Genomic DNA, 21004 nt, shown 5'->3' on the forward strand with positions numbered 1-21004 from the left:
CCTTAGGATAGATGCCAATCCATCACAGGGCACACACACACACACACACACACTCATTAATACACTACGGGCAATTCGGGAACGCCAGTTAACCTAACCTGCATATGTTTAGACTGTGGGAGGAAACCAGCGAACCCAGAGGTAACCTGATGCTAATCTAAATTTCTAATATGTATTGCTAAGACCTTACGTTACAAGACCTTAAAGTTACAGCGGTACCTTGTCATATGAATTTAATCCGTTCTTAAGGTGAAACCTCGTATTGTAAATCGCATTTTCCCATCAGAAATAATGTAAATGAAAATACATCTTCACTAAATCTTGGGCAAAATGCAAAAATAAATAACTCAAAAATTATATAAACTGTCTTTGCTTTTTGAAGTTTTGAATGGGTCACGGACGTACACGCAACTTAGCCAGCATTCGGCTCGGTTTGTGCGCTTGTACGTTAATAATGCTGCGTATGCCGAGGCAAATTTCTTGAAAAGTTTCGGTTCTTATGGCAAAAATTTGTGAGGCGGGGCGTTCGCACCGCTGTAGTTTACAGATTATCGTCTCTCACATCGGGTTCTTTATTCTTGTTTTATAAAAAATATTAACACACCTTCTTTTAGTCAGAGAGAAGAAAAGTGAATAAAAGTACAAAAGAATCAACCAGTGTATAAAATAATTAATAAAACTGTGAAAACCGTCGTGTTTCCTGTGTGTGTTCGTGAGCCACCGAACGGTTTTATTAGACCCTTTCGTGAAAATAAAACTGATTTATATTAGTGGGAAAAAATGATGGAAAATGACACCACGCTATTTCTGTTTCTTTCCCTTAACAGCTGAAGGAGGAGACGGAGTGAGAGAGGTGTGTGTTAGAGACTGAAAGAGAAAAAGAGAGCAACAGATAAGACGAGAAGTGCTGAAAATAACTAGCATGTGAATGAGGGGGATCTGGAAAACATTTAGAGTAAGTGGAGAGAGAAAAAGTGTGTGTGTGTGTGTGTGTGTGTGAGACACAAGGATGGTAAACCTTCACACACTCCCTGCTATTGTATAAAATTCTGCTGAATAATGAAAAAGTAAAAATAATGGTGACCCCCATTTACCTTCATCTGTGAGAAACCGTGACCTGTGTGTGTGTGTGTGTGTGTGTGTGTGTTTCATTTATAGATTGCTTTATCTCCAACCAAGCATAAGTTATTGCACCCTTGTTCTTACATTTTTATACATTTTAAAAGGTAATGTTTATTAATTTCATTTTATTTGTTGATGATTTAAAACATGTGAGAGATATTTATTTTAGAATTTATTCTATTATTATTTTATTTATTTAGTATAGATAGTAGCTCTGACTCTGTAAGACTCTGTAATACCTATTCTACGTTCACACACCACTATAACAGTATAATGTATAATATTAATACTAATGATAAATTAATTATATAATTATATATACCTTGTACTTTATTCTATAGATCATGACGGTTTATACAGGGTGTGTAGTATGCAGCGACAGTATAGTGTGCTAATGAAACCTGAGAATTCTCTTTATATATTTATAAATTAGTTCAATGGAAATAAGTACTAGATATTGATCTTAATAATACACTCCTAAGGCCTTGTGTATGTGTCTCTCTCTCTCTCTCTCTCTCTGATCAGACCCTCAAACTATACACACACACACACACACACACACAGGATTACTGCGGCCACTTGTATCTGTCCCATCAGTTGCCAGACACATGAGTAATAACCGTGTGTGTGAGAGAGAGGGAAAGAAAGAGGGAAAGAGAGACACCACTCCCAGAGTGTGTGTTCGGCGTTGTGTAGCCCTGACCCTGACCACAATAAAGGTTAGGTGTGTGTAGAATGGGAGGAAGACAGCAGCCGTCTCTCTCGTCTGTCTTCCTCCGGTTTGTTTTGTCTTTATTCCTCTGTGTGCACACTTTCCTGACACTGAGCTCCTGAGCTACTGTACACACACACACACACACACACACACACCATGCCATGCAACTTCCTGTGCTGTGCTGTGTGTCTGTTTGTGTGTGTGTGTGTCTGTTTGTGTGTGTGTGTGTGTTACACATTACAGGTCACACTGAGTGCACACTTTCCTCACCTTCACTGCTGAAGCACTTTATTTTATTTTGTGTATTGCTTTAGATAGATAGATAGATAGATAGATAGATAGATAGATAGATAGATAGATAGATAGATAGATACACAGATAGCGTGTGGATTCTATTGCACTCTTATATTATAGAACACTATTTTATATATAGATTTATTTATTATATATATTTTGTAATCCTAAACCATGACCTAATGATATATTTAGCAATATTAGTATTTTAATGTAGACACTAAATAAAAACATTTATACTGTAGAGTAATTTATCACCACACTGACATTAACACACTGTAAGTATACATAATTATTATTCTTTACACAGAGTAATGTCATATTATTACCAGTACTTGTAACACATTATGGAATTCTAATGTAATATTAAAGGGTTCCTATATAATTAAATTTAAACGCCAGCTATAGTATATTAAACAGTATATTTTATATCTAAAATATTTTATACATATTCTGGTAATCCTGGTGCTCGTACTTTATCGGATTCTATAATGACAGACTGTACAGACTGCTGCACTTACAGATTATTTTAATGCTAATAAAATTAATTTTAATGAATATGAAGTATTACAATTCTTATAATATACAATGACCAATATATATCTTCTGTGTGTGTGTGTGTGTGTGTGTGTGTGTGTGAGTGAGACAGGGTTCAGAGAGGACTCAATGGGAAAGTGCCCTCTGAAACAATGAGTGTTGATTAGTGATCAGGAATTTATGAAGGCTTTGATATGAGGGTTTGACCTCTGACCCCTGGACCTCCCTTATCTTTGTGCGGGATAAGCAGTTATTTCTGTGACGGGCGTCAGACTGGGAAAGAGCAGAAGGTCACAAAGCGAGCTTTAAACTTTTCAATATGATGTTTAAACCTATATATATACATACAGTATAATCTATTATATATAACAGATGTCTTCAGTCCAGAACACAATCAGCTCCAGCTCTTATTTAGGTATAAAAGCGCTTTAACGACGTCTCTCTCAGCAGCTCGTAAGCACAAGATCGGTGATGATGGTGAAGATGGTGATGATGGTGAAGATGGAGACATTGAAGCAGTTCAGACTGCTGTGATAAACAGCACAAATATTTATTCTCATGCTTTTAGAACGTTTATTCTTCTTATTCTTGCTGTTTTTAAAGCTGAACATGTCCAACACCAAGCTTTATCTTCTGTCTCCTCAGACTCCTCAGACAGTTCTCAGGTTGGGAATCGACTGCTCTATATTTTTGTCAGTAAAAAAAATGGATCATGTTAATGTTTACGGTCATTCCCCTCTGTTCATGCCTGGGGTATAGTCGGGGGGGGTTGGTTCTTTAAGCGCAATGAACCGAGTCTGGATGACTTTAAACTGCGGGAGGAAACCAGAGAATGTGAAGGAAACTCACCAAGCACAGGGAGAACATGCAATTTACCCCCCCCCCCCCACACACACACACAAACAAAGACAGACATAAAGATGCAAATTGAACGACCATGGAAATGAAACATTTTAACAACTTTTGAACAATCCCAGTTCCTCTCAGTGCGGTAATATAAACAAACAAACAAAATGTTTCAACATGTACAATATTATAATTCTTTTTTTTTTACACATAGAAACGATTTTATTATTTAAAAATTTTAAATCATCCCTTGAATTCCATTCCAAGGGCATAGATAAGAACAGTTGGAGTGTGTATCCTGAACATTTGGGCCCCTCTGTATATAACAGAGTGGATTTATTCTGAATATGACTCTTTATATGTTATTTTCTTTTTTCATTAACATATTGCAAGTTATCGTTGTTTTCTTATGACATTGATCTTTATGCATTTGTTGGAGCCCCAGAGCTTTCAAAAGACATGACTGATTTCATTATTATTATTATTATTATTATTATTATTACCATGATTACTTCATTTTAAGCATTCATTCACTAATATGAGTAATGTGACAAAATGTTTATTTTTTTTAGTTAGTTAGTTTGTTTTGGGTTATTTCTCGATTCTGAGGACCACAGGACAGTCTGATGTGTTTTATTGAAACACTTCACACATTTCTGTAGATTTTACAAAACTATTTTCAAAAGGTTAAAATTCAGAAGTCACAGAAACACTATAAAAAAGGATTAGCATAAAAAAAACGCATGAGCACACGTGACTGTTCAGTTTTGGTTGTAAAGAAAATAAAGATATTTAGGATAATTTAATACATGATATGATTGTATGATTGTAGTTCCCAGTTTATCCACTAGGTGTCTCCATAACCTTTAAAATAGAGCAGGATTTAATAGATTGGGGTCTGAAATACTTAGATTGTGTGTGTGTGTGTGTGTGTGTGTGTGTGTGTGTGTGTGTGCGTGCACGCAGATATGATTAAAGTCCTATATAGCGCTTATAACCTCCCTATGAGCTTTCCTTAAAGGGGGGATAAGCAATTCTTTGTGAACTCAACAGCTCCACCTCAGCGCTCCTTTTGAAGCTCCGCCCCTGAATTCACAGACGTCGCGTTACCAAAGCAACAGACACCAGCACCTAGGCTCGGTGTTTGATAAACTACCCTAAGCTAACAAGTACCTACAGTTGGTGGTAATGTACCTACTGATGTTAAACAGCAAAGAAGAAGAAGCAAAAGAAGGAGGAGGAAGCTAACATCACCTAGCATGGCACTCTCAGTTATGGATCAGTCCATATCATTTCACTTTACTAACAAACTCCCATGATTTCAGATCTGTCTGGTAAACACTACAGAGAATTCTGTACACACACCACCATATCGCACGAATGAAAGGTAACACAGCTAACACGAGTAGGTTTTATGTTAGCAAACAGTCGCTACAGTAACTGCTGAGAGGCGAATGTGTGTGATGTTAGCGGTGTCGCTGTAATGTGGTACCGGAGCTTCTTAGCATCACGTCACGGTGGAGCCAGATCCTCACACAACACGACACATGAGGATGAGACGTGCACCGGATCAGAATCACTCTTTCTTATTAAAAATCTGCTCACAATGAAATACACACACACACACACACACACACACATATATATAAAGGAGTTCAGATGCTGAAGATTCCCATGAAGGTGGCCTGAGCCGAGATGACCAGCTCAGCTGATCTCCGGGGAACAGAAAGTTCCAGAACTGACCCAGACTCCAGGAAGTGAACGCCTGAAACACACACATACACACACACACATACACACAGGGCATTCAGGACCGTGTGAGAGGGCCAGTGGTTTATCAGAAAATGCATGAGTCACTGGGTTAAAGTTTTACTGAAGAGAATGAACTAATTTCACTCATCTCTTCTGCAAATTCATCAACGTGTATATTAGATCCTGTACCGACACATTTTCTTAAACAGATAGTACCCGCAATAACAGAACCCCTGTTGAGAATAATTAATTCCTCACTCATTCCATTGGTTATGTTCCAAAATCTTTTGAACTAGCAGTTGTTAACCCAATAATTAAGAAACCTGACCGCGACCCCTGTCAGCTGTCCAGTTACAGGCCGATATCAAACCTCCCCTTTATCTCTAAGATTCTGGAAAAGATAGTAGCGGAGCAGCTATGCTCATATCTACATAGAAATGGCATACATGAACTGTATCAGTCAGGATTTAGGCCTCATCACAGTACAGAGACAGTACTCGTTAAAGTAGTAAATGACCTCCTATAGGCCTCTGATCAGGGTTGTGTAACTATGCTTGTATTACTCGTCCTCAGTGCAGGTTTTGATACCATTGATCATAGTCTTCTTCTTCACAGATTAGAAAATGTAGTAGGAATTAAGGGTTCAGCCCTCTCCTGGCTCAGATCCTATCTGACCCATCGTTATCAGTATGTAGACTTAAATGGTGATTATTCTGCATGTTCTCTAGTGGAGTTTGGTGTTCCACAAGGTTCAGTTTTAGGCCCACTGCTTTTTTCTCTTCATATGCTTCCTTTGGGCAACATAATCCGTAAGCATGGTATTAGTTTTCATTGTTATGCTGACGACACACAGTTATATGTCTCAGCAAAACCTGATGAGATAAACCAGCTTGCTAAAGTTGAGCAATGTGTGCAGGACATAAGAAATTGGATGCTAATTAACTTCCTTCTGCTAAATCCTGATAAGACAGAAGTTCTAGTCAGAGGACCGCATACAGTACCGTGTACCGCGTATTATAAAAACTACAGCTGGAGGGCGGAGCCTTTTCTTACAAAGCTCCAAAGTTATGGATAAATAGATTAGCCTTAGGTAAAGGAGCAGATCTGGGGGACTCATGGACGTAGAGTATTATGGTGAACTGGTATGTTTAGATGCTGTCTTCCTCACTCTCATTGATCACTTAGGTTTGTTGACGGTGAGGTGATTGTTTGCTTTACATCTAAGTTCCCCCTTATGTCTGTGTTTCCTTCTGGCTCCTCCCTTTTAGTTATGATGTCATAGTTAGTCCTGCCAGAGTCTCTGCTTGCACTCTACAGTTAATATACATTCACATTATACATTGTGTGACTGTGACCAGACCTAACTGTTATCTCTCCTCTTCTTCTCTCCCCCATTCTCTCTCTCCTTCTCTCTCTCTGTCGAGCTACACATGTCGTTCCTGAGCTGCCAGTGATCCAGACTCCCTCTGCCCTCCGGACCTGTCTGACCCATCCCGGTGCCCCGCTTTTGGTTGGAGATCTCGTCATATGGATGCCCCGTGTGTCTTTTTGGGATGCGTCTGGTGTCTGTGGATGGTTTCAGTTTACCATGAAGACAGTTCTGGCCTCGACTGGTGTTGACAGATGTTTCTCTGAGGACTTGACTTGGCAGCCGTTTACTCGATAGTTCAAGACAATTGTCTCCAATAACTTCCTGGACTCCATATTTACATCAATTAACATCAACTGTTATAGCTGAACTGGCAGGAAAGCAAGAATTGATCTGCATTTATACAGTGTGTTAGGTGGCAACCTAACACACAGTATGAGTGCAGATCAATCCCTGCTATCCGTTATCACCCAGATGAGGATGGGTTCCCTGTTGAGTCTGGTTCCTCTCAAGGTTTCTTCCTATTACCATCTCAGGGAGTTTTTCCCTCAGCACCTTCACCCTCGGCTCGTTCATCAGGGACGATCTGATCATTCTGATTCACTCACATCTCATACACACTTCAATAATTCTTTTGATTGTGTAAAGCTGCCTTGGGACAATGACAATTGTTAAAAGCGCTATACAAATAAAATTTAATTGAATTGAAGTTTAGTTTAGAATAGTGTGTGTGTGTGTGTGTGTGTGTGTGTGTGGGTGGGTGGCTGGGTTCCAGTGACATCACATGTCCCATTTCAAATCTACATGATGTCTCATCCAATTTTGGGTGCTGCCTATATGGGAGGTGCTTACTCTCCTTTCCCTGTCAATCACAGGGACACTAGCTAATTCTGTGTTCTGAGTGCTAATTAAACCAATAATTAAAAAACCTGGCCATGTTAATATTCACATAAGAATACCTTACACAAAGTATATCAGTCAGGGTTTAGGCCTTATCATAGATACAGATAAGGAGATAAAGAGACTTTATTGTCATTGTAGTGATACAACGAAATTAGTTTGGTTGCTCTGCAGAGATCAAAATCAATAATTAATGTAAAGATGAACAAAAGAATAAACACATAATTCTAACAGATAATTGCATTAAAATATAATAAATATATACAGTGGAATGTATGTGAAGTGGGACCTGGATCTTGGTGCAAACAGCACAGAGGCTGCACTCGTTAAAATAGTAAATGACCCCCTATTGGCCTTTGATTAGCGTTGCATCACTATACTTGTGTTACCCGACCCCTTTTTTTTCGCATCATTGATTTGGCAAATGTTTTACGTCGGATGCCCTTCCTGACACAACCCTCTGCATTATCCAGACTTGGGACTGGCAACAGAAGACACTGGATTGCATGCAGACTTCAATGGACATGTTGGGGAAGGAAACAGAGGTGATGAGAATGTGTTGGGCAGGTTTGGTCTTCAGGACAGGAATGTAGAAGGACAGATGGTGGTGGACTTTGCAAAGAGGATGAAAATGGCATAAAGCTAATGAGCCATACAATGAAGCTGTGGGAAAGAGTAGTGGAAGCTAGGTTAAGGGCAGAGGTGAGCATTTGTGAGCAGCAATATGGTTTCATGCCTAGAAAGAGTACATCAGATGCAGTATTTGCTTTGAGGATGCTGGTGGAGAAGTACAGAGAAGGTAATAAAGAGTTGCATTGTCTTTGTAGATTTAGAGAAAGCGTACGACAGGGTGCCAAAAGAGGAGCTGTGCTGTTGTATGAGGATGTCTGGAGTGGCAGAGAAGTATGTTAGAGTGGTGCAGGACATGTATGAGAGCTGTAAGACAGTGGTGAGATGTGCTGTAGGTGTGACAGACGAGTTCAAGGTGGAGGTGGGTCTGCATCAAGGATCGGCTCTAAGCCCCTTTTTGTTTGCCCTGGTGATGGACAGGATGACAGATGAGGTTAGACAGGAGTCTCCATGGACTATGATGTTTGCAGATGACAGTGTGCTTTGTAGCGAGAGCAGGGAACAGATAGAAGAAAATAGGGATAAGGGCCTTGCTCAAGGGCCCAACAGTGGCAACCTGGTGGATCTGGGGATCGAATTGCCGATCTTCTGATCAGTAACTCAGCGCCTTAGCCCTCTGAGCCACCACTGCCCTCAATGCAGTAGGAATTAAGGACGTTTATTTGACTGATCGTTGCCAGTGTGTAGATTTAAATGGTGATTATTCTGCATGTTCTCTAATGGAGTTTGGTGTTTCACAGGGTTTAGTTTTAGGCCCACTGCCTTTTTCTCTATACATGCTTCCTCTGGGCAACATAATTCGTAAGCATGGTATTAGTTTTTATTGTTTTGCTGACGACACACAGTTATACGTTTCAGCAAAACCAGACGAGAAAAGCTTACTAAACTTGAGCAATGTCATAGGACCACAAGCAGCTAGAAGTAAGCTTTCTGATCAGACTGTAACTTTAGATGGCCTTTCTCTTCCATCAGGTGCAACAGTAAAAGATCTCGGTGTGATTATAGATTCCAGCCTTTCATTTGAAGCTCATGTAGATAATATTACCAGGATAGCATTCTTTCACCTTCATTCTTTCTTTCAGTTTGAGAAGAAGCGGTTCTCTGAGGAACCATGTGCTGGCCTTCAGCGTCCCCTAGGTGTGCTAGAAGAGACTAAATCAGCCAGAAAACTGGGGACTCTTACCTGCTGTGTAACACGTGTTCAGAGGCACGCTCACATTAGTGGGCATGCTCTTTAGGCACTTCATCAGTTTAGTCTCCGCCCCCTTCAGACGCTGAGTGATCACATGACCCATGACGAAGGTGGGATCCTTATAGAGGACCTGCAGCACGAAACCAGGACCGAGGCTGAGATATTTTTTCATGCTGTTAATAATAATGTATAAGATAAATCCACTAACCTGACTGTAAATGAAGTACAAGCCTTCGGTCACCACGGTGATGGACTCCCCGCCCCCTGATAGCTGAAGCCCCGCCCCCTGGCTACGCCCAACCCCCCAGGTAAGAACGGTCGTATCGCGCTCATCTGAAAAGGAGAGAAAGAAACAGGAGGTGTGAGCATTTTTGAGGAACATCTGTTGAACGCTGCAATTTGTAAAGTTTTACATTTTCTACTGTTTCCTTAAAGTTTTTAGTAAGTCTTCAGGTTACAGGTGTGTGTGTGTGTGTGTGTGTGTGTGTGCGCGCATACCATATGAGTGTGTGTAGGCAGGAACCAGGTGCAGGAACGTGCGCTGTTCTGCTGAGAAATGACACAAACACTCAGAAATGAGATTATTGTGTGTGTGTGTGTGTGTGTGTGTGTGTGTGTGCGCGCGCGTGGGTGTGTGTGACAGAGAAACAGAAAGATTGCCAAAGATTAAGATGGAAAGGGAGATAAAGAGATCAACAAAAGGAGGTTAAATGAAAGAGAGGAAGACAGAGAGGAAGACGAAGAGAGACACAGAGACACAGTCACGCTGGCCAAAACCAAAATTGTCATCCTCCCAAAAATGGCCAGATGTGAGGTTTGGGGTCCACTTAGTATACACAAGTACACTAGGTGGGACACACACATGCAGAAACACACACACACACACACACACACACACGCACTGGATGCAGAATTCTGCAGAAAACACCAACCAGTGCATGCAGGGCTGAATTAGGTCGATTCCCACTGATTATATGCGTCCAAAAAAGAGCAGTAAAATTCTACAGTCATCTTAAATGGAGTAAAAAACACACGCTGAAGCACTGAGACCCAGAGAGCCTGAGACACACTAACACACTAACTCCTAACACACTGCAGAGTGTACACTCTCAGAGCAGCACGGCTTACACACACACACACACACACACACACACACATCACTTATCAGATGAGGAGAGTGTATCTGGAGCACTGGGACAGTCAGACCCAAACACAGTCCAGACTACACTGCTATCGGGCCCTAAAGAGAAAAACCAGCACACTATGTATGTGTGTGTGTGTGTGTGTGTGTGTGTGTGTGTGTGTGTGCTCAGTGTACGAGCGGTGAGATATTAAGGAACTTTGCACTTTGACTTTGCACATTATTCTGCACATTGTCTTGCTCATGCTGGTTTCTTTATCCCAATTCCATTACAATTCTATTTTATTTTATTATTTGTGCATTTAAACCTAGATTTTTTTCTATATTGTAAAAAGTTTCTCTTTTCACATTTTATATTCATATATAAAAAATGAAGCCATCAGCGGTCGTATAAGCATTTCACTTCATATCATACTGTGTACGTGACAAATAAAATTTGAATTTGAATTTAAGGTCCAGACGGAGCTGCACTTCCTCCTCCATAGTCAAAAATATCAACATATAAGGAACAACTTCACTGAAAACGTCACACACACACACACACACACACACACACACTCAAATATTTATCTCAAATTTTTCCAAAAAGTGAGAAAAAAATGAGAAACATTTTAGAAGAATATACATAATATATATATTATATAACGTTTATAAATAAAGATAGATATTATTTATTATGTAATTCACCTTATACTGTACATATAATTGCTTTGGCAACAATGTGTCTTTTTCTAACATTCATGCCAATAAAGAGAGAAAGAGAGAGAGGGAGGGAGAGAGGGAGACAGAGACAAAGAGAGGGAGCGAGGGAGAGGGGAAGAATCTGGTGTTAATAAATTATAGATATGACTATATTCAAAATAATTTCAGTTGCTAAGATATGACTTTTGTAGTGAGTAACATGGACAGACAGATGGACAGACAGACAGACAGACAGACAGACTTGTTGTCCTGTAGAAGGAGCTGATCGCTGGGTTCTGTGTAGAGAGACAGAAGGTGTTCCAGCAGCAGAACAGCTAAAGTTCTCGAGCCTGGAGTTTAGTGTTCAACTCACTCTGTCTCTTCTTTCTCTTTGTCCCCTGTGAGGACACGTCCCGCTTCTCTCTACTGCTCCCACATGCCAGTGTCATGAGGTCTGGAACACAAACACGCACACACACACACACACAGACACACACACACACACACAGACACACACTCAGTGTGTTTATGAGATAAATGAGAGATTCTTCCTCAGGTCATCTCAGTCAGTGTTAGATGAAGAGGTTGAGGTTTGGACCCGTCCAGCACTCAGTATCATGTTCAGCTCTGTGTTCAGTATCATGTGGATGTGGCTGATGGACAGTGTGTGTTTGTAGGTGTGTGTTTACATTCACATGTGACAATCTGGACTGAAAGAATCTGTCTATAACTGAAAAGAAGAAATATAGACAGACAGACACGGAGGAGAAAAACAGACAGACAGACACTGGGTTAAGTACGGCGGTGGACAGACAGAGGGACAAAGTTGTACAAAACAATAAACAGAAAGACACACACACACACACACACACACACACACACACACACATGGACAAACAAACCCCAACACACAGGGGGACTGTCAAACAGCTTGAAAACGCACATGCAGGCAGACGGACTAACACCCACGCCCACACACACACACACACACACACACAGGCTAATACAAGCACACAGAAAGGCTAACACACATACACACTCAGCCAGAGACTGACAGACACTACCTGTCTGTCGCTAACCGTGTGAGGGTCTGAGAGACGTCTAGGCCGACCTACAGACAGACAGACAGACAGACAGACAGACAGACAGACAGGTTTCTCCACTCACCCACCCCAGAGCAGCAGTAATAGCAGTAGAAGTTGCTGCACTCGGTCCGGACGCTCTGCAGCTCGGTCAGCATCCTCCTGTGTGTGTAATGCAGGTGGAGCAGAGCCACCATCACCCCGACCACATACACAAACACACTCCACTTCAGCATGACTCCTCCGTCACACTCCTCCGTCACACTGCTGCGCCTGCTTCTAGCGGAAACGGCCGGACATTTAAACTACACCATCACACTTCTGCAAAAATTCTGCTCTTAGGAAATCTTCTGTCATTTTTTTTCCTCTCCCCATCCCTCCCTCCCCCTCCCTCCTCCCTCCCTCCCCCCCTCTACCCAAGGCCTCTGCTGTGACTTTCACTTTCGGAATGTGACCGAGGCGATGTGGGAGTGGACTGCTGATCACTCGCTGGCGTGCTGCAAACACAAAGCTCTTCTATCTTCCTGAAGAACACAGCAAATCAGAATCTCACACAGCAACCGTCACCTTTTCTGTTTTTACACGCACGAGCTTGCAGAGCTGCAGTTAGTGTGTGTGCAAATAAATATTCACAAAAATAAAACTTCCTATTTCATTTTGTTCCTTTGATAATAATAATAAATAGAAAAGCATAAACCCTGAACAGCCATAACATTAAACCCTCTTGTCTAATATCACAGGGTTCTGCTCTCTGTGTGGTATCTGGCTCCAAGTCCTGGAAGACCGAGGTGGGTAGAGGCGCCAAAACATGTGCACAAGTAAGAGTAGCTGTACCTTAAAATAATATTACTCAAGTAAAAGTAAAAAATGATTCGGTGAAAAGATACTCAAGTACTGAGTAACTGCTTCATCGTAATGTCTGATTTATTTATTTATTTTTAAATATAATAATAATAATAATAATAATAATATTTTAGTGTATACAGTACTGTGCAAATATCTCAGGCACCATATTATATGCTGCACCAATTTAGTTATGTATGTTTATCATGTCAGCATAATTACGGACAAAATCATTTAGTATTTCCGTATATAACTTTTAAATTAATAAATAAATAACATTACAGAAGAATATATGCATGGCTGCGAAGAAAAAAATATATAGTACAAGACAGACCAGTTTTCAGACAGAAACAAAACAACCTAATGTACGCACTATGTATAAAAATAGAAGGAGCGAGTGTGACACAGTTACCAGAAGAACTCATTTTCTCCAGCACGCTCAGTAAAACCTAACAGCTGTTTCACTATAAAACTGCACGAATCTGTGTCCAAAACTCCTGATTTAAACAATGAGTTTTCACTTCAAATATTGACTGTTTATTTTATGCCTCTTTATTCCTCTTTATTAATCTTTATAGATGTTTATTTTATGCAGAAATGTTTTCAAAAGCATCTTTTGCTTATATTTTTGTATGTGCCCAGGACTTTTGCACAGAACTATTAGTAAAACCTCTGTTAGGTGAAACATGCTCTGTATATGATTCCAGGGATGTATCATATTTTTTGGGATGTACAACACGTGTGTTGGTTAATACTTATATATTCATAGACTGTTAAAGTGACATTATATGTACAATTAAAGTTAACATATAATCACACAAACATGAAATAAGCATTTTATTCTTACCGCAAGACCCCACTAGTAACAGCAGGGGTTCATGGGATTTTATGTTTCGCACAATTAGAGAAAGATGCAGAGACATTTGTTTGCGCATGCGTAAGTAAGTGTACGTAGGACGGAGTCACAGGTGGGATGAAATTATAGAACACCAGCTGGACATGTGGTTATTGTTGCTGCGTCTGATTAGTGAAACAGTCACGTGGTAGATCCACCGGCTGCATGTGTGGAATAAGTAGTTAGAAAAGTATCAAGTCGTGTGGACTAGTGATGGGACGTTTGAATCATTTTAGTGACTCGGTAAACAAATCTTTTTTTGAGGTCATTTAGCTCATTTGGTTCTTCAGAAATAAAATTGGTATATTTTCAATAAACAGACCCCCAACACGTCTACATACACATATTTAGTCTATAGTTCCAGTAATGTAAATATTACACTACAGCTAAGGACATATTATAATAAACAGAATGAGCAGCTCACCGTCATATCTTCTGGTCCGAGTCCTTCGTTCTTTTGAATCTATGGCACCGCGTAGCGTCTATGGGAGTCATGTGACAAAAGAACGAACGATTTGGGACCAGAAGAGTCAAAGCTAACTATTCATTTCTGTTTCCTGTACATAACCCATGGAGGTTTTGCGATGATTTGCGCATGTGCGGCCAGTAGAACATGAAAGAATCACTCTCTGAGATACTCGTTCTTCTGAGTCACGTTAAAGATTCCTTCAATAAGAACTAATTGTTCATGAACAACCCGTCACTAGAGTGTAGCTGAATGTAGTGGAGTAAGAGTCGCGTTTCTTCTTCCCAAATCTACTCAAGTAAAAGTAAAAAGTATGGTGCAGTAAAACGACTCATAGAAGTACATTTTTTCCAAAAGGTTCCTTAAGTAAATGTAATGAAGTAAATGTATCCACCTCTGCTGAAGGTCAGGCCTCCGTGGATCAGACTTGTTTCTCCTAGACGCTTGATCAGATTGAGATCTGGAGAACCTAAAGAACGAGCTAACTCCTTTGTCGTGTTCTTCAAACCGTTCCTGAACAGTGTGTGCAGTGTGTGTGTGTGTGTGTGGGCGCATTATCCTGCTGAAATAAGCCAGTACCATCAGGGAACACCGTTTCTATGAAGGGAATCGTCCCATGCCCTATGTCTCCTGGGATAGGCTCCAGACCCCCCGCAACCCTGTGCATGATAAGCGCTATAGAACATGACGATGGAGATGAATTGAACCGAACAGATGTCAGGACCCTCGGTTTCCCAGAAGAACAGTGTTTGTAAATGTTTAACCAAGTACATAAATACACATGACCAGGCCGAGTGATTAACTAAACCATTTAGTGATATCACCAAGTAAAGTCAACTGCGGTGCTTATGGAAGAAACGAGCAAGAGGAGTTCGACACGACTACCAGAAAAGTGTTTATAATTTTATTTATTAAACAGATGATTTTTATAAATAAATTTTCCAGTTTAATACACACTCGGAACCTCGTCTATAAACACAAACCAGAAGAATAAAACAAACAGGAAGCACTAATGATTATTATTATATATGAGGAAACATCAGATGGTAAACGCGTAACTAAAAATAAAAACAAGCTGAACGTCTGAAGAAAACAGGAACCTAAAATGCACTCATTAATATAATAAAAAAAACAACAACATTATAATCTTAGATCAACGAAGGGAAACCACAAAATTCGGCCTGAGATGTACACGGCATGTCTTTGTAATGCGTGTGCAGACAGGGCGTGTCCAGACAGGGCGTGTCCAGACAGGGCATGTCCAGACAGGGCGTGTCCAGACAGGGCATGTCCAGACAGGGCGTGTCCAGACAGGGTGTGTCCAGACAGGATGTGTCCAGAAAGGCCGTGGCAACATACGTCGTGTCCCAGGTGATCGGAGCCTCTCTATGTGCTGTTCCTGTCACCACAAACGACATCATGGGGTTTCCACCAGGAGCGAGATCTATTACCTCCTCATAGCCACCAAACATCTGAACACTCAGAGAGAGAGAGAGAGAGAGAGACACATCAACATCTCACACAAATACATGTTGGTCATCTTCTCCCAAGGCCCTTCCCGTGCCCTTCCCTGTGATAAACACTATACCTGTGGGGTAACGGTGCCGGTGTTTAGGTGTGTTGGATTCGGGTCACATGGGTCCAAACTCCACAGAGTCTCAGGAAAAGTCTGATTCTCCACCTCAAAAGAGCAGCTGCTCTCTGGAGGGTAACTCGGAGAGGGGTCCCACCACCTCTCCTTCTTCATCCTGTAACCATCACCATCATAATCACCACCAGTATAACCACCATAAACATCACCATTATAACCGCCATCACACCACTACCACCACCAACGTTATAACCATCACAATCATGCAGTTATAACCATGTTATAACCACCACTACGCCATCACGCAGTGTTATAACCACAATTATAACAACCATCACTATAACCATCATCAACACCACCATTAAACAACACCGTCATGATGATCTTTATAACTGCTGTTATTATAACTATCACAGTCAGTTTCTCCCTCTGTTTATTAACCTGTTCACTCCTCTGTTTATCTGCTCACCTGTGAATTTCTTACTATAACTCTGTCCATCTGCTGTGTGTCTGTAGATGTTTGTCTGTTTTGTCCATCTGTTTATAAAACTGCCTGTCTGTTGATCAGACTATCTGTCTGTCATCATGTCAGCCAGACTGTCTGTCTATCTCTCAAAATGTTTATCTGTCTGCTTCTCTGTTTGTCAGTCTATCAGTCTTTCCTTCTAAGTGTCTGCTTTTCTATCTATACAATTGCAAGAAAAAGTATGTGAACCCTTTGGGATTATGTGGAGTTTTGCATGAATTAGTCATAAAATGTGCTCTGATCTTCATCTAAAGCCCGATTCAGATGGGACTAGTTTTAAAGGGGGTCGTTAGAGAAATTTTGTTTTCGAATTTTGTGATTTTAATCCCGAATCTGCCGTGTCTGTCTTTCTCTCACACAAGAAACTGCTGAAAAATCTAATCCCGTCCGAATGTGAATGTCTGTGATTGGCGGATTTTTTTTTCCCAAAACGCGTTTTCTTTTGTGTTTTGGTCAACGTGAACTACCGTACTATCACTAGCGCGCCGGTATTCAAGTTTGCGCACCAATAATAGTTTGTCTGTAAACCACAGACACTCCTACCTCCGTAATAAACACGGAGCTGTTAGTCCCGTCCGAATGCACACATGAAATGACAGACGTCTTCTGAAAAAAATTCAAACTCAAACGTCGTTTGGAAAACTAGTCCCGTCTGAATAGGGCTTTAGTCACAACAATAGAAAAACACAGTCTGCTTAAAATAATACTACACAAACATTATATGTTTTCATGTTTTTATTAAACATAACATGTAAACATTCACAGTGCAGGAGTGCAGGGTGGAATAAGTGTGTGAACTTTTGGACTTTATAACTGGTTGACCCTCCTTTAGCAGCAAAACCTCAACCAAACGTTACTCGTAGTTGCAGATCAGACCTGCACAACGATCTGGAGTAATCTTGGACCACTCCTCTTCACAAAACTGTTTCAGTGTAGCAATATTCTCGGGATGTCTGGAGTAAATCGCTCTCTTAAGGTCATGCCACAGCATTTCAATCGGGTTGAGGACAGGACTCTGGCTGGGCCTCTCCAGTAGGCGTATTTTGTTCTGTTGAAGCCATTCTTTTGTTGAATTTTGTTGTTTGCTTTGGGTCATTGTCCTGTTGCATCACCCATCCTCTGCGGAGCTTCAGTTGGTGGACAGATGGTCTTACAGTTTCCTGCAAAATTTCTTGATAAACTCTGGAATTCATTTTTCCATCAATGACAACAATCCGTCCAGACCCTGTGGCAGCAAAGCAGCCCCAAACCATGACACTCCCTCCGCCATGTTTTACAGTGGGGATGAGGTTTTAATGTTGGTGTGCTGTGCCTTTTTTTCTCCACACATAGTGTTGTGGGTTTTTTCCAAACAACTCAATTTTGGTTTTATCTGTAAACAGCATATTTTCCCAGGAGTGCTGTGGAACATCCAGGTGGTCTTTTGCAAACTTCAAACGTGCTGCATATATTGTTTTTGGACAGCAATGGCTTCCTCCTTGGTGTCCTCCCATGTACTCCATTCTTGTTTAATGTTTTCCAAATTGTAGACGTGTCAACAAAAATGTTAGCATGTGCCAGAGATTTCATCTTTACAGGCTGACCACGTCTAGGGAGAGTAGCAACAGTGCTGAACTTTCCCCATTTGTAGACAGTCTGTCTTGCCGTGAACACATGAACATCAAGGCTTTTGGAGATACTTTTGTAACCCTTTCCAGCTTTCATGCAAGTCAACAACTTTTGTTCATAGGTCTTCTGAAAGCTCTTTTCTGTAAGGCATGGTTCACATCAGGCGGTGCTTCTTGAAACCAGTAAACCCAAAACTGGTGTGTGTTATTAAAGGACAGGACAGCTTTCAGCAACACATCCAATATCATCACACAGATTGGACTCAAGGTCGGCTCACTCCTGGCTCCAATTAGTCATTAGGCTAGGGGTTCACATACTTTTTTCACCCTTCACTGTGAATGTTTACATATTATGTTCAATAAAAACATGAAAACATATAATGTTTGTGTAGTATTATTTTAAGCAGACTGTGTTTTTCTATTGTTGTGACTTCAGATGAAGATCAGAGCACACTTTATGACCAATTCATGCAAAACTCCACGTAATCCCAAAGGGTTCACATACTTTTTTTTTAACCTATGGTTACTTGTAATCTCACAATCTCCCTCTCTCTCTCCTAATCATCTCTCTCCCCTTACTCCTCTATGGCGCTCTGTTTCTTTCTCAGGTCTCCGATGTGCTGTGTGAATGCAGCCGCTGCGTCTCCTCTGTGCATTCGTCCTCCTCCCTTCTTCCTTCTGCCCATCAGCTGAGCCGGAGACGGCAGCGTATCGACTGAGAGGTCCCTATATATAATGGAATGTCCATTAAGCAAGATTTCACTTACATTATAGATTACAAAACTTTCTTTTTTGTTTTTTTAAACAGTAATTGTAATTTTATTATTAACTAGAGGATACCTACAGAGTGCAGGTCCTGACGCCTGTGAATGGAGTGTGTTACGTATATGGGTATGGGGACTGTGGGTAGATTTATGGGTTCAATGATTAGTGTAATAATTTCCTTTTTATTTATTTGTTTGTTACCTCGGATTTCTAAGGAGTTTCTCCCAGAACTCCTCTCCATACTGAGAGAGTGATGAAAAGTGATGATGACTTTGTGCAGGGTGACACTCAGTAACCGCAGAGTGCCGGTGCACTTCCCGCGACCGCCTGCAGGAGGCAGCACACACCCACTTATCATTCTAAGCGCTTATTACAGAACCATTAAACTTTAACTTAAAATAAATAACATGACATGTTAAACAAAATGACAGTTGTTGTTTTTTTTTACTTTGCAAAACTGAGAAAGTGTCCTGCTGCTCCTTCTGTTTCATGCAGCTGTGTGGTCCACTGCTGCCACATTACGCTATGCTAAACAACTGATGCTAAACAGCTTAGCTAATCTTTCTTCAACAATTATTTAATAAATATTATATATCACATGTGGGTACATATATGGGATCAAATTATCATAATTTCTGTAAACCTATATATATATATATATATATATATATATACACACACATATATATTAACTGAAATAATTTTAATGACTAGCCGATAATTAATCTAATGCTAATTATGCTACATTAAGGTTTACTTAGCCGAGCTCATTCTCAGTGTGGGCGCGAGCTGTTACGCATGCGCAATCAATTCAAAACGTACGCCGTCGTCCCGCTGTTATTCCTTATAATATAAATAATTATACATTTATCATACATATTAATAATAATAAAATTAATAACAATTTTCATTTATTTTCCGAGTGTTACCTAATGCAGCTCAAACTACTAAATGTTTTAACTATTTATTAAATAATTAATTGTACATTTAAATTTGTTATTATGTTAATAATAATAATAATAATAATCTTTTTTTGGGGGGGATTAAAATCCCCCCCCCCCCGTTTCATTTCTGTTTTTGTCATTTCTTTCTCTCTCTTTCTCTTTTTCTCCACCTTTATTTCTTTCCTCTCTTCTTCTTCTGAATCTTTTCTTTTTCCTCTTTATTTTTGCCTCCTTTCCTTCACACCCCGATATCTCTCTAGTTCTATGTAATATTTTAAAATCTTTTAACATATCCCATAACTTTAGGAACTATTTTAAGCGCTATTTAATGAATCTAATGTGGAATGTTTAGTCACTGGATCCGCAGTCACGCTAAAACATGACGTCAGCATGGGTCAGAGTGTCCAGACAGGGTTGCCAGATTGTGTTTGTTCAGTCACATTTTTAAAATATTTTTCATCAAAATATTTTCATAAATCCTTTTTTTAGTTTCATTCGGTGACGTTCCAAATAAAATATGTTAGTGGGATCTACATTCAGTCAAGTCACACTTACAGTAATTGTGTGTGTGTTATTGTGGTCTTTTCACGCTCCTGACAAAATGAAGTTCAGCAATAACAACAGACAGGCGTTCGTGTCCATAAACAACTTCCTGCTGTCTCACACCACATCACACTTATGGACTATGTAGTGCTTAGAAGCATTAATGCTATCCAGTTTTCATATTAATCTTAGTGTTTGAATTACAGAAACTCCCCGTTTTAACCTTTAAACCTATTGAAATGTCTTTTTGTCGACCAGTTTTCTAGATTATCCAGATTAGAAAATACTTTTGAGCGCACGAGAACGAGAATGAGTGTTTGACTTGAGACACAAATCACGACAACAATTACAATAACAGTGGGAAGCTTAAAAACATTTTACAGTTCAACCTGGAAACCTGACGGACAGGTGTGTTTTTCCCTTACATGCTCTTAAACAAAGGTGGAGAGAAACACAGAAAAACATTTAATGTATTCTTACTTTACATAACTTGTTTTATTCCCAATATTCTTTACTTTTACTCACCTCTATTGTACAGAAAATAACTGTACTTTTACTTCACT

At 40.2% G+C, this 21004-nt stretch overlaps 2 protein-coding genes across 3 annotated transcripts; both read right to left on the minus strand.

The window, feature by feature from the left end:
- Nucleotides 1-3650: 3650 nt before the first annotated feature.
- On the minus strand, nucleotides 3651-12618 carry tnfsf13 (TNF superfamily member 13). Of its 2 annotated transcripts, none has more exons than XM_053490955.1 (6): nucleotides 12347-12618; nucleotides 11553-11633; nucleotides 9856-9903; nucleotides 9566-9690; nucleotides 9349-9487; nucleotides 3651-5279 (listed from the first exon to the last, which is right to left on the minus strand). In XM_053490955.1, the coding sequence occupies exons 1-6, from the start codon at nucleotides 12495-12497 to the stop codon at nucleotides 5170-5172; spliced, it is 654 nt and encodes a 217-aa protein (XP_053346930.1). In that variant the 5' UTR covers nucleotides 12498-12618; the 3' UTR covers nucleotides 3651-5169. The 2 variants fall into 2 exon arrangements, with proteins under 2 accessions (XP_053346930.1, XP_053346928.1); XM_053490953.1 differs by having other exon boundaries at nucleotides 9856-9906.
- A 2794-nt stretch (nucleotides 12619-15412) lies between these two features.
- Nucleotides 15413-19482, minus strand: LOC128517168 (uncharacterized). The gene is made up of 5 exons (XM_053490973.1): nucleotides 19403-19482; nucleotides 19156-19281; nucleotides 18769-18915; nucleotides 16054-16213; nucleotides 15413-15937 (listed from the first exon to the last, which is right to left on the minus strand). Exons 1-5 carry the CDS (start codon nucleotides 19471-19473, stop codon nucleotides 15614-15616), a joined length of 828 nt encoding a protein of 275 aa, XP_053346948.1. The 5' UTR covers nucleotides 19474-19482; the 3' UTR covers nucleotides 15413-15613.
- Nucleotides 19483-21004: the final 1522 nt, after the last annotated feature.

Source organism: Clarias gariepinus, unplaced genomic scaffold, assembly GCF_024256425.1.
Source record: "Clarias gariepinus isolate MV-2021 ecotype Netherlands unplaced genomic scaffold, CGAR_prim_01v2 scaffold_37, whole genome shotgun sequence".
NCBI classification, from domain to species: domain Eukaryota; kingdom Metazoa; phylum Chordata; class Actinopteri; order Siluriformes; family Clariidae; genus Clarias; species Clarias gariepinus.

Excerpts from the sequence above, each read along its gene's own strand:
- tnfsf13 (XM_053490953.1), bottom strand. The coding sequence starts at position 12,497 with ATGCTGAAGTGGAGTGTGTTTGTGTATGTGGTCGGGGTGATGGTGGCT. Across the intron at positions 9,488-9,565 it reads TGTACTTCATTTACAGTCAG|GTCCTCTATAAGGATCCCAC; the intron begins GTTAGTGGATTT and ends TTCGTGCTGCAG. Across the intron at positions 5,280-9,348 it reads GAACACGTGTTACACAGCAG|GCGTTCACTTCCTGGAGTCT; the intron begins GTAAGAGTCCCC and ends TGTGTGTTTCAG.
- LOC128517168 (XM_053490973.1), bottom strand. The coding sequence starts at position 19,473 with ATGTGGCAGCAGTGGACCACACAGCTGCATGAAACAGAAGGAGCAGCA. Across the intron at positions 19,282-19,402 it reads CACTTTCTCAGTTTTGCAAA|GCGGTCGCGGGAAGTGCACC; the intron begins GTAAAAAAAAAC and ends TGCCTCCTGCAG. Across the intron at positions 15,938-16,053 it reads CCGGCACCGTTACCCCACAG|ATGTTTGGTGGCTATGAGGA; the intron begins GTATAGTGTTTA and ends CTGAGTGTTCAG.